At 35.5% G+C, this 15102-nt stretch overlaps 1 protein-coding gene across 2 annotated transcripts in view; it reads left to right on the top strand.

The window, feature by feature from the left end:
- ttyh2 (tweety family member 2) overlaps window positions 1–14861 on the top strand; it is a 54253-nt gene extending 39392 nt beyond the window's left edge. Inside the window, exons 5-14 of one of the 2 annotated variants that reach the window (XM_081393606.1) lie at window positions 750–845; window positions 2675–2747; window positions 7761–7830; window positions 8464–8519; window positions 10169–10261; window positions 10658–10750; window positions 10869–11011; window positions 11619–11804; window positions 12052–12130; window positions 14645–14861. In XM_081393606.1, coding sequence (XP_081249732.1) covers window positions 750–845; window positions 2675–2747; window positions 7761–7830; window positions 8464–8519; window positions 10169–10261; window positions 10658–10750; window positions 10869–11011; window positions 11619–11804; window positions 12052–12130; window positions 14645–14725 — 970 coding nt within the window. In that variant the 3' untranslated portion in view covers window positions 14726–14861. Of the gene's footprint in view, window positions 1–749; window positions 846–2674; window positions 2748–7760; window positions 7831–8463; window positions 8520–10156; window positions 10262–10657; window positions 10751–10868; window positions 11012–11618; window positions 11805–12051; window positions 12131–14644 lie in introns of both variants that reach the window. The other variant, XM_081393605.1, reaches the window with a different exon arrangement.
- Window positions 14862–15102: the final 241 nt, after the last annotated feature.

Here is a 15102-nt window from a genome sequence, read left to right as displayed (position 1 = left end):
AAGAGCTCTCTTGAGTGGCCTCGCCAGCACACACACACACACACACACACCAACAAGAAGATTTTATCACTTGGAGATTGCTTTCGTAGCTCAGGAGAGTCTATCATGTTTCACTAGTATATAATTTAAAATGCAACCTAAAATTCCTTTAGAGAAGTAATAATGACACAAATGAAACAATTGTTGACATGAAAGATGAGAATAATATGAATGTGGATATCTTATGATTTGGTCTTGAATCTGATGTTCATATTAAGAATTTTATTGTAGACTTTGGGATCGATTTGAAAACAGTTTGAGATCCTGTTGAAAAATCTTCAGAAAATCTGAGAAGCAGGAGACTTAATCAGATGTCTCTATTTTGTCTATGTGAAACAACTGAGAAAATAGAGATTTCATTTGTCATTTTGAAAATTAATCTTTAAAAAAAATGTTTGTTTCTATTGTGCATTTTGCATGACAATGCAAAAAACTTTACATTAAACAAATTTCCGTTTAAAAGGCTTTGCACACTGCGCTTGAAAGGTGGTTGTTGTTGTTCTAAACACTGCTTTTAACCCCGGGTAAAAGAACATTTCACACTTATAATTTAAGCGCCACTTTCTACCCGGGTCACACTCATCTTGATTCGTAAACTTGCCAATATATTCTGTGAATTCTTTCCAGCATCTCAGTTCATGGCATGTAATGTTTTTTCATTCATTGCTTATAAAAAAATCTCTTTATGTTGGGTCTTCTTTCTTCTGAAGGTGGTTGACATACCTCCTGATACTAATATTGGATCTGGTCATCTGTCTTGCTGCTTGTCTGGGTCTGGCCAAACAATCCCGCTGGCTGCTCACTACGTGAGTACAAACCTACATTACATTGTATCAAATATTGGAATTAAAGACATCTTTGTTTGAGTGATATTTTGTGGCCAAAGGGCCCTTTTCCTTGATCTTTTGAAGTTCATTGTAATATCACGATATCTTTTAACATCCGCTTAATGACCATTTATTTAATTTTAAGGTTCAGATCGGGGATGAAAAATGACTGTTTTTGCATGAAAAAAACTTTATCTCAGGGAAGAAAAACAATAAAAAATGTATGATCTGACCCCCTTTAAACAAGTTAATTAAAAGAAAGATCAAAGAGAAAAGAACTGTGAATAAAATGTTCTCCTCATTCTCAAAGGATTGTCCTAAGTAATGCTGTTCACCTGAAAAGGACAGTATTTTGAGTTTCACCACAGTTCTCATTTAAATTACAAATTTAAAAGGAATCTAATAAGTTAGGCATAAGTAATTGATTAATTTATCAGCTGGATTTTTCTGCATACTAGTATTTCCTAAAGTGGAAAACATTTCATTTAGATGCACAGTGCATTTCTGAACAGAGAATGCCTGCTGTCATGCTCAATATAAAGTAAAGCATTGGAAGTGTTCTGCAGTCTTATAGAAACATAAGGATTATGTTATGAGAAATATTTTAAATTGAGCTCAGTGATGGTGTGTATGGTACAAAACCATTGTTTAGAGAGAGGGACAAAATCTGTGGAATAAGCTCAAGTCGGCCAAGATTGGTGCTGTCCACCCAAATGGACACAAACACAAAGCACAAACTGTGCTATATGTACGCTTGGTTGAATCTCACCAAAACAAGGCCATTTCTCCACAAAAATAGCTTCTTATTTTTACATTAAAACTATTAGGGAAACAATATGTAAGATTTATGCATTAAAATATTTAAAAACCGCTAGCACAGTGTTATATATGTTGTTCACTTGTGTACATACATTATCCCAAATGTTTCCAAAAATGCTTAAATCAAGAGAAATTCTCAATTTCAACCAGTGTAACATCCCTCCTCATTGCGTCGCCTGTCCATGTCAGCTTTATCCTCGGTTTCCACTTTTACTGCCGTAGAAACCTTGGCAACACTGAGTCTCATGAAAAAAATGCCGAAGTAGTAGTTGTACCATCTACCACGCCACTCTGTTGTCGTGGACCACAATTATTCATTATCATTTGCAGCAGGTTCTGTCGCCAAAGATAACTCCAAGAAACGTAAACGTATGGGTGAAGAAGAGTTTTGGACAAGAAGAGAAATAAAACAAGGATCAATATCGGTGTGGCATTTCCTAACGCAAGTCTGATGAACAAGTGCAATTAAATACAGTATGTGTTAAACATAAATAGTAAATCAGCCTTTTTGCTAATGCTGTGGGTACGTTCAAATGTACTTTTATTATGTATTGTTTTGAACACCAGTTAATTTTACAAATAAACTGACTTTTATGAGTAGTAATTTAGCATTAAACATTGTTACTTGCGTAAAATTCGTCATTACCTAATCCATGAACATGATTTGTGAGTCCCGCGGATTGGTTTCCATTGGCAGTGGAGGTAAAGACGACTACTCCCATCATTTCATGCTCCTCAACAGCGTCATCAAGCTTACGCCTTTGTAATTGCTTTGAAAATGCGTGAAAATTACATACTGTGCCTTTAAAAAAAAAAATTGTGCATTATTTTCCATTTGTTTTATGACAATTAAGTGATTTAACACCCATATTGTCACACTTTAATTCTGAACTGGTTTCTCGGCTAGATTTTATATTGGGCTTCAAGTGGCGACCCAGCAGAGTACCAAATTTGTTTATCGTAGTGTATTATTTATGGTGTGTGTGCAGGATGATGGTGTTCGGGGTTCTGACTCTGATACTGAGTTGGGCGTCTCTCGGAGCTGATGTGGCTACTGCAGTGGTGAGTATCAGCCAACAAGCCTGTTGTACAATCAGTGATTTGGTTCAGCTCACTATCTGAGATATGTGATAATGTCATAAGTCGCACGGGTATATTAGTGGCAATAGACAACAATACATTGTATGGGTCAAAATTATTGGTCAAAAATCATTAGGATATTAAGTAAAGATCATGATCCATTAAGATATATTGTAAATTTCCTACCTTAAATATATAAAAAATGTATTTTTGTGAGTGGATGCAGCAAAATCGTCAACAGAAATGGACAACTTTAAAGGCGATTTTCTTAATGTTTAGATTGTTTTGCACCTTCAGATTCCAGATTTTCAAATAGTTGTATCTCGACCAAATACTGTCCTATCCTAAAAAAAACCCATACATCAATGAAAAGCTTATTTTATTCAGCTTTCATGTGGTCTATAAATCTCAATTTTAAAAAATGTACCCATAAGTTTTGTGGTCCAGGGTCACATATGGAGAATTCAAGACAAACACATTATCAGCATTTCCATCCTGAACACTGCATGTCATGTCATAGTGTGTTTGTGATGTTATTTGGTTTTGATATGCACTTGAGGCGGGTCACTGTGAGTCCATCGCTATCAAAAGCTTGTTTATGTGGCAAAGCATGACAAATACTAGTCAACTGCTGTCTGCTTGCCTGAAGGAAGTGATAAACTTCCATTTTATTGCGTTTGATGTGGGTGGGTGTGCTATCAAAATCACTGTGGTTTATGTGTTTATTGGGAAAAGAGTAAAATGTGGCAGATTTTGTTAAACCACATCAATGAAGGAGTGGGAAATAAAAGAAAGTGCAAGGAATGTAAAACCACTGTTGGATTTCTCTTATTTTACGATTCCCACATGGTCTCTGAAATTTTCCAGTTTAGTAAAACCAAACCTTATAACCTTTTCTTCATGTTGTACACTAATAGTGGGAGAGGAATCTGCTGTTTTGTCCTTTTGGGTATGAAAAGAAATACAATTATTTATACAATTTGTCAAACTTTGAACTTCTGAGCTCATCAAAAGCATTGTCCAAATCTCTTTTTTGCAACGCTTAATATGACGGCATGCGTATTCATTAGAAATGGAGGAATGTAGGCCCACCTTCAGTTAACCCTTAATCGCTGTTTGGGGTCATTATGACCCCACTGGACTTTTCTTTCATTTTTTAAAAATGTTACCTTCATATCAGGGGCATGAAACTCTGGGACTTTTCCTAAATAACCTATCTAAACATGCACAAAAACACTGGGCTTGATTTGGTTGTTCTAAAGGTGTGTAAAAAAAAAATTTACCGTTTAAGCTGTTTGGGGTCAAAATGACCCCACATTGAAAATGAATGGGAAAATGAAAAAAATGACTTTTTTTTATTTTGTTTGTCAAAAAAATAAAATTAAATCCATTATAAATCTGAAAATTTATACATATAAACCAAGGTCTGGTCCTAGAGCATAAATAAAAAGTAGAACGAACTTTCTATCTCATACACACACACACACAGACACACACAAACACATAAACAAACACACAAATGTATGTGTTTGCAACAGAGAGCATTTTTACAGAAATTGGTAAATAAAATAAACAAAACTGGCATAAATCTAAAAAAATTTACATTTAAATCAAGGTCTGGTCCTAGCGCATAAACCCAAAGTGGAACGAACTTTCTATCTCATACACACACACACACAAACACACACAAACACACACAAACACACATGTATGTCACTGCAACAGAGAGCATTTTTATAGAAATTGGCAAATAAAATAAATAAAACTGGCATAAATCTAAAAAAAAATTACATTTAAATCAAGGTCTGGTCCTAGAGCATAAACCCAAAGTGGAACAAACTTTCTATCTCATACACACACACACACAAACACACACAAACTCACACGTGTATGTCCCTGCAACAGAGAGCATTTTTATAGAAATTGGCAAATAAAATAAACAAAACTGGCATAAATCTAAAAAAAAATTACATTTAAATCAAGGTCTGGTCCTAGAGCATAAACCCAAAGTGGAACGAACTTTCTATCTCATACATACACACACACACACACACAAACACACACATCTATGTCACTGCAACAGAGAGCATTTTTATAGAAATTGGCAAATAAAATCAACTAAACTGGCATAAATCTGAAAAATGTCACATATGCAACATGGAACAAGCTTGTTCACACACACACACACACACACACACACACACACACCCCCCACACACACACACACACCACAGTCATGTCATAGTGGTGACTTGTAATGGTTCTGCAAATGTATGTATAATAATTTGCAAAAGCAGATAATTCAAAATATATCAGAAAACAACAACAAATTCTAACTCTGACAAAAATACAGATTTTTTTATGTATTTCAAAATGTTTAAATAAATATTCACAAAATATATATATCAAAGTTGTGAGGAGAAGTTGAAGCATCACAAACAATAAAGTGAAAATGAATGAGTCTCTATGGCCCTCTATTGGATATATGTGGTCATTGCACTTTCTTTCTTTAATTATAATTTCTAAAGTTTTTCCACAAACCAGCAGATGTCAGTATTCTATCTCTAACACATAGAGCAATGTCCAAAAACTATTTAGATTTAATTAAGATCATCATTTAAGTGATTTTTTCTTTAAAAAATCATTTTTCATGAGCCAATTTATGGCCTAGTTATGTAATTGTGCAGTAAATAGGTAAAAAACTTCAAAATTTCCACAAAAACACAGCATAAATGTATAGTTGAGAAGTAAATAAAAAAAATGATATATAGTTTTCCATATAAAAAATGTATATTTCCTTATGCAATTGCTCTTTAAAAGTTTGGGGTCAAAATGACCCCAAACAGCTTAAATGTTGTCCTTTTTTAACAGCGATTAAGGGTTAAAAAGACCCGGTGACTGTTTTGATTCAGACATTACTTCCAAAACAACATTTTGTTGACAGCCTAGAAGAGTTTACTACATTGCAAATCAAATTGATCATATCTTTTATTTTAGGCTCAGAACTCTGTCAAAAGTTCCCAGCACACTACAGGGAAGATCTCGTAGCTCAATAAAAACAAAGTCTTATCTTATATCATTATCCCCTGTTTTCTGTTTTGAACAATTCCTCTCAATCACTCATCCCCTTATTCGCTCACTTCTCTAACTGGCAGGTTATGAGTGCATTTAAACGGCTACCCACAAACCATTTATATCCATCAAGAAAGCAAACCATATGGAAAAATCAATAGTATCAGTATGGAAGAGTATGTTAGCAGAACTTTTAGCCGTGCGTGTGTGTTTTAAAGGGAGATTTTTCTGTGTGAGAAAATACTGTTCATGTGTTATACTTGCAAATCTATTTCCAAATACTCCCACCTCTGAATCTAGTATACACAGTCCAGAGCAATATGTAGCCTATGAACTCACAGCCCAAGTTAGAATATGTATGTGAGTTTGCAGTCTGAATTGAATATGATATGAGAGAGAATAGGACTCAGAACCCTCCTTTGTGCTATTTTTACTGGTTATGTTAAAAAACAAACTAATATTACAAGCAAATTCTGCTTTAAACTAAAATTTGGTTTAACTAATTAAATAATAATAATTAAATAATAATTTCATATGTAAACACTGAAATACACACTCATTGGCACACCACATGTTCTGGTTACAGATATACCGATTTATGTTTCTCTGAGCGACTAATTTAGTTTATTCCAAATATTTCCCCTATCAGCTCATTAAGAGAGAGATGTTGATGTACATCAGTGGACACGCTCAGTTCGCTGTAATGAACTCATCGTTCCTGCAGGCGTTAGACACAGACACATAGGGCTTTGATCCTGTCTTCATGGCTAATGAATTAATGCATAACACAAGGTATTGAGCCTTAGGAGTTCAACAAGATGTGGACTTGACTTTAAACTTCCTTTGCTCTGAGACAGAGCTGAAGAAATTGTATTACTGTATTAATACTGAAGAAAAAGTATTAATACAGTATTACTGAAGAAAAATAAAGGCTCCTAATGAGTCACCATGTGATAAAGGCATAGGTTTCTTTGCACCTGAGGAATTTAGCACCTGAGGCAGTAGCATCATTGACGTGGACTTCTGAATATAATATTATTTATTTATATATATATATATATATATATATATATATATATATATATATATATATATATATATATATATATATATATATATATATATATATATATAATTTTTTTTATATATATATTCTGTGCTGTCATTGTTTCTTAATCTGAGTCTTTTTGTTGCCTTGTCAGAGAAATCTCTCCTGGTAGAATGGAACAATTATGTCATCGCTGAATGCAAACTTATTGTTGACAGAACTATATCTTCTTTCACCGCCTGAGGATGTGCAGATAGAGAGTGTGCATGAGGTTTCTGCATGACTGTTTTTTCCTAAGACAGACATTTTACCATTGTATCTGCACTGCAACTCCACTTCCTGTTGCCTACACAGTCTGTGTGCAGTCTGTGATATGACTTTTGTCATACATTCACTCCTGTCTGACAGATAGCTGTTTGGACCTCTGAGTTTATTCTACAAGTCTACAGTACATGAGTGTGTGTTTGCACCTGTGTCTACTTCCTGTCTGTGTCGATTTATGTCCCTTCACCCATTGCACCAAACATCCTGCATTAATTATACAAGCATTTTTAACTATATATTTATTGAATAGATATACACTACCGTTGAAAGGTTGACATTTTTTTAAAGAAATTAATACTTTTAGTCAGCATTGATGCATTAAATTGATCAAAAGTGACAGTAAAGACTTTTACATTGAAAATTTAAAATAAATGCAGTTCTTCTGAACTTTCTACAAAAATATCAAGCAGCACAATTGTGTTCAGTTTTGACACTCATTTTAGATTGATTTGTGAAGGATCATGTGAGTCTGAAGACAGTAGTAATCAAAGGAATTTAAAAAAAAAATAATTGCAGCTTTTTTTCTTTTATATGTGTGTTTTGCGGTCTAGGGCACAAGTGATTTCTGTGTTGCACCAGACAAATTTCTAATGAACCAAACAAAAGACGTAATCAGCTCAGGTGAGTGTGTCTCTTATTCTAAATGTATTTTTGTTTGAAAAATACAGACATGAACACAGACACGCAAACACACACACACGCACGCACACACACACACACACAGTCATGGCCTGTTCATTTAATCTCTTTTTATGAATGGGGATTATGGTTCTTCAGTGAACACATTTGCATGAAATGGCATTTTTACACTATCAAGTGCTTGAATAGTTTAAAGGGTTAATCTGAGCGACCTTTAATCCTGCTCCATAATCACTGTGACTGAATACATCTGTAAAATGGCCATTCCTGTGATTATGTAACTTTAAATCCTGTTCTCAGCCATAATATGTTTCTGCACTACCAGACAGACCAGACAGCTCCCTCAGGTGCTCGAGGACGGAGCATCCCAGAGGAAAAATTCATTCCTCAGAGGCTGCTTTTTCATAGCTCGCAAGACTTAAAGGAGTAGATCAACTCAAAATGAATATCACGCCACAGCCTGAATGGTTAAAAAATGGCTTCTAGACATCTGTCTATTATAGTGGATGTCATTCATCAGAAGTTGCATTTAATCTTAATGATAACCAGAAGAAAATTCTGTATGTCATGCTGTTCGTAATGCACTCTTTCTTCTTTTCTCCTCTTCTTTTCTAGATATTGTGCATTATTACCTGTACTGCAGCCAGACTCTCCCCAACCCGTTTCAGCAGGTACTATGGTTAATTGCACTTTTTATATTCTTTAATTCCTCACCAGAAATGATCCCCTGTATCGATGTGAATCAAAAGGAATCTATTGATGCTTCTTTGATTCTCATTTTACTGAACAATACCGATTTCCTTGCAAATCTTTTACTACTTCAAAAAGAAATCAAAGAACCATATATTAGTGAGTGAGTGAGTCATTACACCACTTAAAAACTTAATTGTCTCTTAATGGCTGATTCATTAAAAAGAAGCGGTTCATAAGTCATTTCTTCACATTTCAGAGTACACTTGTTTACACTGAATGCAATGCAATAGAAAGACTTGCATGTATTATCTTTTGTATTCTTTCTCATCACGTTCATTTCAGACTGCAACGTTACGAATCATAATTAATATTTTTCATGGCAATAGGAACTTAAATGAAACCTCATGAGTGACCAATTTTGGAAAAGGCATAAAAATACATAGCACACACAAGTGTTTGGTAAAATAATAATTTTTATTAATAACTTTCTATATTGATTTGAATTATAATTAAATTTATAATAAACATTTCTCTCGCTTTATCCACCATCTTAGATTGTTTCTTTTACTCTGCCCATCACAATGCATTATGGGATTGTCTTCTCTGCAAAGGATAATTTTCATGCTTCCTTAAAATTTGCCCTTGTTTGCCCATTGAAAGTGTGCCTGTGACGCCTAAAATGCTCTCTACGGTATTTAGGTTTTGAAACGTCCAATAGGAATCAGTTTTCGTTTCCAAACTGCAACTGACTTACCGACCTCCCTCTTCTCGTACTTTACCCTTTCCCCGACTCTGTCTTTCTCCCTCACTTCTGTCTCTCAGCATCTCTCAGGGTTTTTAGGTCAGGCAGTAAAAGGCCAGTGTCCTACATCTGAGCTTGCAGTTCAGCTTGACTTGCTTTAACAGTGTAACTGTAGATATCTCTCTCAGATCAATAGAGTTGTCACGGAGAAAAGGAAAGCATCATCAGCACTTAATGTATGACAATGTTCCTGTAATTAGATGAATATCTGGTATTTCTAACCTCATTTAATCAATCTATTTGTGTTCTGTTCTTTGTCTCATCTTTGTTTAATATCTAATTGGTCTTTATTCAGACTCACACAGTCTCTCGTTCTGTCACTTCTTTTTTTAGTTCTCTTTCATTATCTGTTCCTTGCCTCTCTTGTCTTCTCTTTTCATGTGTTGTCTGGAATGGAGATACGTTTTCACTGTGTATTTAATCACTTTCTCATCAAGACAAGAGGGTGAAAATAGTACAAATAAAGTAGATTTATTTAATCAGGTTTTAGATGTTCATCTGATGTTCCACCTGCTGGTGAATCCTGTGAACAAAAGCCTGGGTCATATTTCATCACAAAATGTATATGATATATACATATTATATGCATAGAATCATAATATATATACATATAATCATTTATATAGATTTGAGAGCTGACAGTAGTGAGACCAGGCAGCTCTGTTGTTTATCTGTGGATGGTGTAGTTTCTCACTCTGCTGGTAGGGAGTGGAACTGCACATCCGAACTGAACCGAACCAAACCTGTGATGTGTGAACTGTTGATGTGTAGTTTAACTTAGCCCTCAAACAAAACAAACTGATCCTGAATTAGTTTGTTTTGCAGTCGCTGACTGTCTTCCAGAGATCGCTGACCACCATGCAGATCCAGATACAGGGTCTCCTGCAGTTTGCAGTGCCTCTGTTCCCCACAGCTGAGGTGAGTGTGCCTGAGGACATACAGACTGTGTTATTAAATTTACATTTATGCATTTGGCAATTTTACCCAACATAGCTTGCATTGTATACATAACAAAATAATATTTATGAGTTAAAAAAAAAAATATATATATATATATATATGTGTATATGTGTGTATATATACAGTATGTATGTATGTATGTATGTATGTATGTATGTATGTATGTATGTACAGGTCCGCACGCACACAAACAAACACACACAAACTAACTTTTCAAACTAACAAAAATTCTTAATTTTAATATTAATCCAAGATTTTGCCATTTCATTTCTTGGTGAAATGAAAGAAGCTATATAAAAGTATTTTATTTTTTGGTTAACATTTTTCATAGCTATTGTGTGTGGTTCTTTTCAGAGGGATTTATTGAGCATTCAGCATCTATTGAATAATTCAGAGGCCAGTTTACATCAGCTCACTGCTCTTCTAGACTGCAGAGGACTCAATAAGGTAGCGAGCACTCGTACACATCCCACCTGCTTCTGTCTAATATGATGCTGCGCGATTAATGAGATTTCCACAATTAGTAAAATGGATCTAATCTCTTGTGGCATGTGTGTGTTTCCAGGACTACCTGGACGCGCTGATAGGTGTGTGTTATGATGGTGTGGAGGGGTTACTGTATCTCTGTCTGTTCTCGCTGCTGGCGGCCTGTGCCTTCTCCGTCATGCTGTGCGCCATACCGAGAGCGTGGCGACAGATCGCCAACAGGTACAACACACAGAATGCATTATGATGCATTCACACACATTGGCTACAGTGCACTTAAAGGGATGGTTCACCTAAAAACCCTTTTAGAGATGGTTCACCTAAAAATAAAAACTGTCATTTACTCTTTCTTAAGTTGTTCCAAACCTGTATGAATTTCTTACTTCTGCTAAACACAAAAGAAGATATTTTGAAGAATGTCAGTAGCCAAATAGTTGATGGACCCCATTGACTTCCATAGTATTTTTTTTTCTTCCATACAATGGAGGTCAATGGGGCTTTGGGCCTGTTTGGTTGCCCATATTCTTCAGAATATATTCTTTTGTGTTCACCAGAAGAAAGAAATTCGTTCAAGTTTGCAACAACATAACGGTGAGTAAATGATGGCAGAATTTTCATTTTTGGGTGAACTATTCCTTTAACTCTAATCAAACATCCATAAACTAGCTAATTAAGTTATTTGGGAGTCAGTTGAAAGTTACAGGCATGTCTGTTAGAGCCTTTGCATGAAGAAATATATCCAGAAGCAGGATTAAATGTATCAACTATTAAAATAAAATGTTTGAATGTTAGTGTATAGCATGCAATGCTTCTCTTTCTCTCTCCACAGAGATAGAGATTACGATGACATCGATGACGGGGACCCATTTAACCCTCAGAGTCGACGAATAACGTCCCACCATTCACACCAGGGCAACATGCACAGCTTCTGCAGCTACAGTAGCAGCATGGGCAGCCAGACCAGCCTGCACCCTCCAACACAGGCCGTGTCCAACGCACCCCTGTCAGAATATATGTAAGAGTCGCCCTTTAAACATGATTGATTCTTTTTCATATTCTCTGATTTCCTGTTTTCAGATGGATGCGTCTGAATATTGTGTGACAGCTTCATTCAATAACTATTGCATGTAGTGAAGGGGAAAATATTAGATGAAGTTCACTGTATTACTTTTAAAATACTTATTTCCTGTATTCCTCCTCAGTCTGACTTGAACTCTCCCCATCACTTTATCTTTTCATTCATCACTGTCTTGTTTTGTCAGGAACCAGTCTGCCCTGTTTGGTGGAAACCCACGCTATGAGAACGTGCCTCTGATCGGGAGGGGATCTCCTCCTCCTTCGGTGCGTTGGGCTCCAGAGGTCCAGTCCTTCTCATGACCACACATACACTCACGTTTACACATTATCAATAATTTACACTAAAGATTTAACTTTTTTTTTTTTTTTTTAAACAAGGACACAATATTTTAAAGTCTACATGAAATCCAAATTGATCATCTGTACACTACTGTTCAAAAGTTTTGGGTGAATCAGATTTTTTTAAATAATACAGGTACACATTAAGTTAATCAAAAGCAACAGTAAAGATATAATGTTACAAAAATAAATTATATTTCGAATAAATGCTGTTCTTTATGTGATACTGAAGACTGGAGTAATGATGCTGAAAATGCAGCTTTGCCATCACTGGAATATATTTCATTTTGAAATAAACTGACACTCTGCCCGGCCCAAAAAAATAAAACACATTTTTGGATTTAAATAGGCAAAAATGTCAATGATTGGAACATTATTGCAGTGGTTATTATGTTCCTAGCATGTTATATGTTTGGCAACAGTTATTTTAACCCTAATTGATGGAGTGTGTAGCTTTTCATTTCTTAAACAACACACCGAAGACACACCATGGTCATATTCCAGGATGACAATGTCAAGATGCATCAGGCTCAAATTGTGAAAGAGTGGTTATGAGGGAGCATGAATAATCATTTTCACACATGAATTGATGCACCTCTGAGTCCAGAGCTTAAATTCATTGAAAGTCTTTGTGATGTGCTGGAGGAGACTTTACAGAGTGCTGGACTCATTGTCAATATAAGATCTTTACCATAAATGTATGCACGACTTGATGGAAATAACATCACAACATTTATTTTTTCATCAAGAGGTGCATCAACTTAAAAACACAAAAAACTGGTTGAACAGAAGTGTACTTGCTTAGTACTTATTCCTGGTGTCATTGTTCACAATTCATCTGTGCTCATCATAACAAAAATTAGACCACACACGTATTAAGATTGGGCTGAAGTTTCATGTTGACTTTAAACTCTTACCATGATTATTTCTATTCTTAATATTCTATTTGCTCTTTAGTGGTTTTGTACTGTCTTCTGCTAATAGCTTATTTTACGTTTTTTCTTTGTTTGTTTGTATGTTTCTCTGTTTGTATGTTTCTGTTCTTATTTTTCTTATTTTGACCAAAAAAAAACAACAATAACAACAAAAAAACAATTCTTTTTGGAGCTTTACTCTCAGCCATATATAAACCGCGTAAGTTGCTGTATGATTGCAGTATTATTGTCCCAGTCCCTCTGTTCTCTGATCCTCCCCCAATTTTTCTGTTATTTCATCCCTTGTTTTTATAATAAATTTTGTTTGGGTGATTTTTCCCTTTTTCACTCCTGGCATGGATCCTCAATTCCTCATAGACACACCCACACATGTTGTATGTTAGGCACAGATGAGTTATATAGAGCACGCCCCCTATTTTTAGGAGCAACATTTTTTCTGTAATTCTATGTCTAATTGTAGTGTTGTCTGGTCACTAGCATGCCTTTAGGACCCTTTTGTCGCCTGAAAACTTTATACAGGTTTAGAGCGACATGATGATTAGTAAACTATGACAGAATTACAGTCTTTTGGATATTAATTTGCTAAAAAACCTGCCTTGGCATCATCAGTAATCTTATGGAGGCTTGTTTCGTCCAGGGAATCTAAAATTAAAAAAGTAATTGTGACTTTTTAGCTCACAATTCAGACTTTTTTCTTGCAATTGTGAGTTTATGTCTTGTAATTCTCTTTCTCAGTATTGTGACACAAGTCAGTATGTCAGTAGGCTTTTGTGGCTGTTCGAACGCATTCGACCACATGAACGTTTACACTATGAAAGCAATCAGTTTTCGTTTTCGGCTACCTCTGGAAGTGGTCGAACATTGGACAAGGTCAAAAAGTTTTAGACCCCATCACACCTGTATTTAGCGTCGTCCTTTTGTGATCTGATCGACCAAACGTTAATACCAGATGTAAACGGGGCCATAAGCTTGCAATTGTGAGAGGAAAAGGTCAGAATTGCTGGATATAAACTCGCAATTGAAGTTATAAAATCTGAATTGCTACTCGCAATTCTCAGAACAAAAACTGATGTTTTTCTTGCTGCTGCGAGTTTATATCCCAATTCTGACTTTATAACTTGCAAGTTTCTCTCTCGATTCTTAGTAAAAAGCCAGAACTGTGAGATATAAAGTCGAATTGCGGACTCACAATTTGAAGAGATGAAAAATCTGACGTCTTTATTGCAATTATGAGTTTTTATCTTGCAATTCTGACTTTCTAACTTTTATATGCAAGTTTATATCTCAGAATTGCGAGAAGAAAAGTTAAAATTGTGAGAAGGCGTAATTGAAACAATTTTATTCTTTGGTGGAAACAAGCTACCATAGTAAACACTTTTAGTCCACAACAAACACAAAAAGTGTAGTTCATTTTCATTTCACTCTTGAAAAATAGTCGTCGTTTGCTTTAATTGTCCATCTAGATAGTGTGAGTTTGTGACTCCTGTGTTGCTGTTCTCCCCAGTACTCTCCAACCATGAGAGCCACCTACCTCTCCATGACCGAAGACCAGATCAGACACTTTGGGGAGGATTTCCGAGCGTAGAACTGATCCGTTTTCTTCTGCCATGCACACGTTTTGTCTGGTGTGACTCTTTACACGCCGGAAATATGGACACATGGAAAACACTCACGCCAGCATGTGTGCGCATCTTTATTTGTGTTACAGGACCACAGCCTGAGAGGAGAACATGATTTTAGAAGCACTCTGTGTGTGTCCATATGGGTGCGTGCATGTTATGTGTGTGTTTGTCGATTACTCTGATGGTGCAATGCATCTTTTCCCTCACTACTGACACATTTCTGAAATATCCTCTCTCTAATAATCTTTTATTTGTATGTTTACATCATATTTTTCATCAAATAGACTGTTGGTCTTCCCTATTGCCTTCCAAGTGCAGAAACTGTTCAGTGTGGGTTACA

The sequence above is a fragment of the Scardinius erythrophthalmus genome, assembly GCF_964197995.2.
Source record: "Scardinius erythrophthalmus genome assembly, chromosome: 18".
In the NCBI taxonomy this organism is placed as follows: domain Eukaryota; kingdom Metazoa; phylum Chordata; class Actinopteri; order Cypriniformes; family Leuciscidae; genus Scardinius; species Scardinius erythrophthalmus.
Note: the sequence above shows the minus strand (reverse complement) of the source record. Positions and strands in the feature narration are given on the sequence as shown.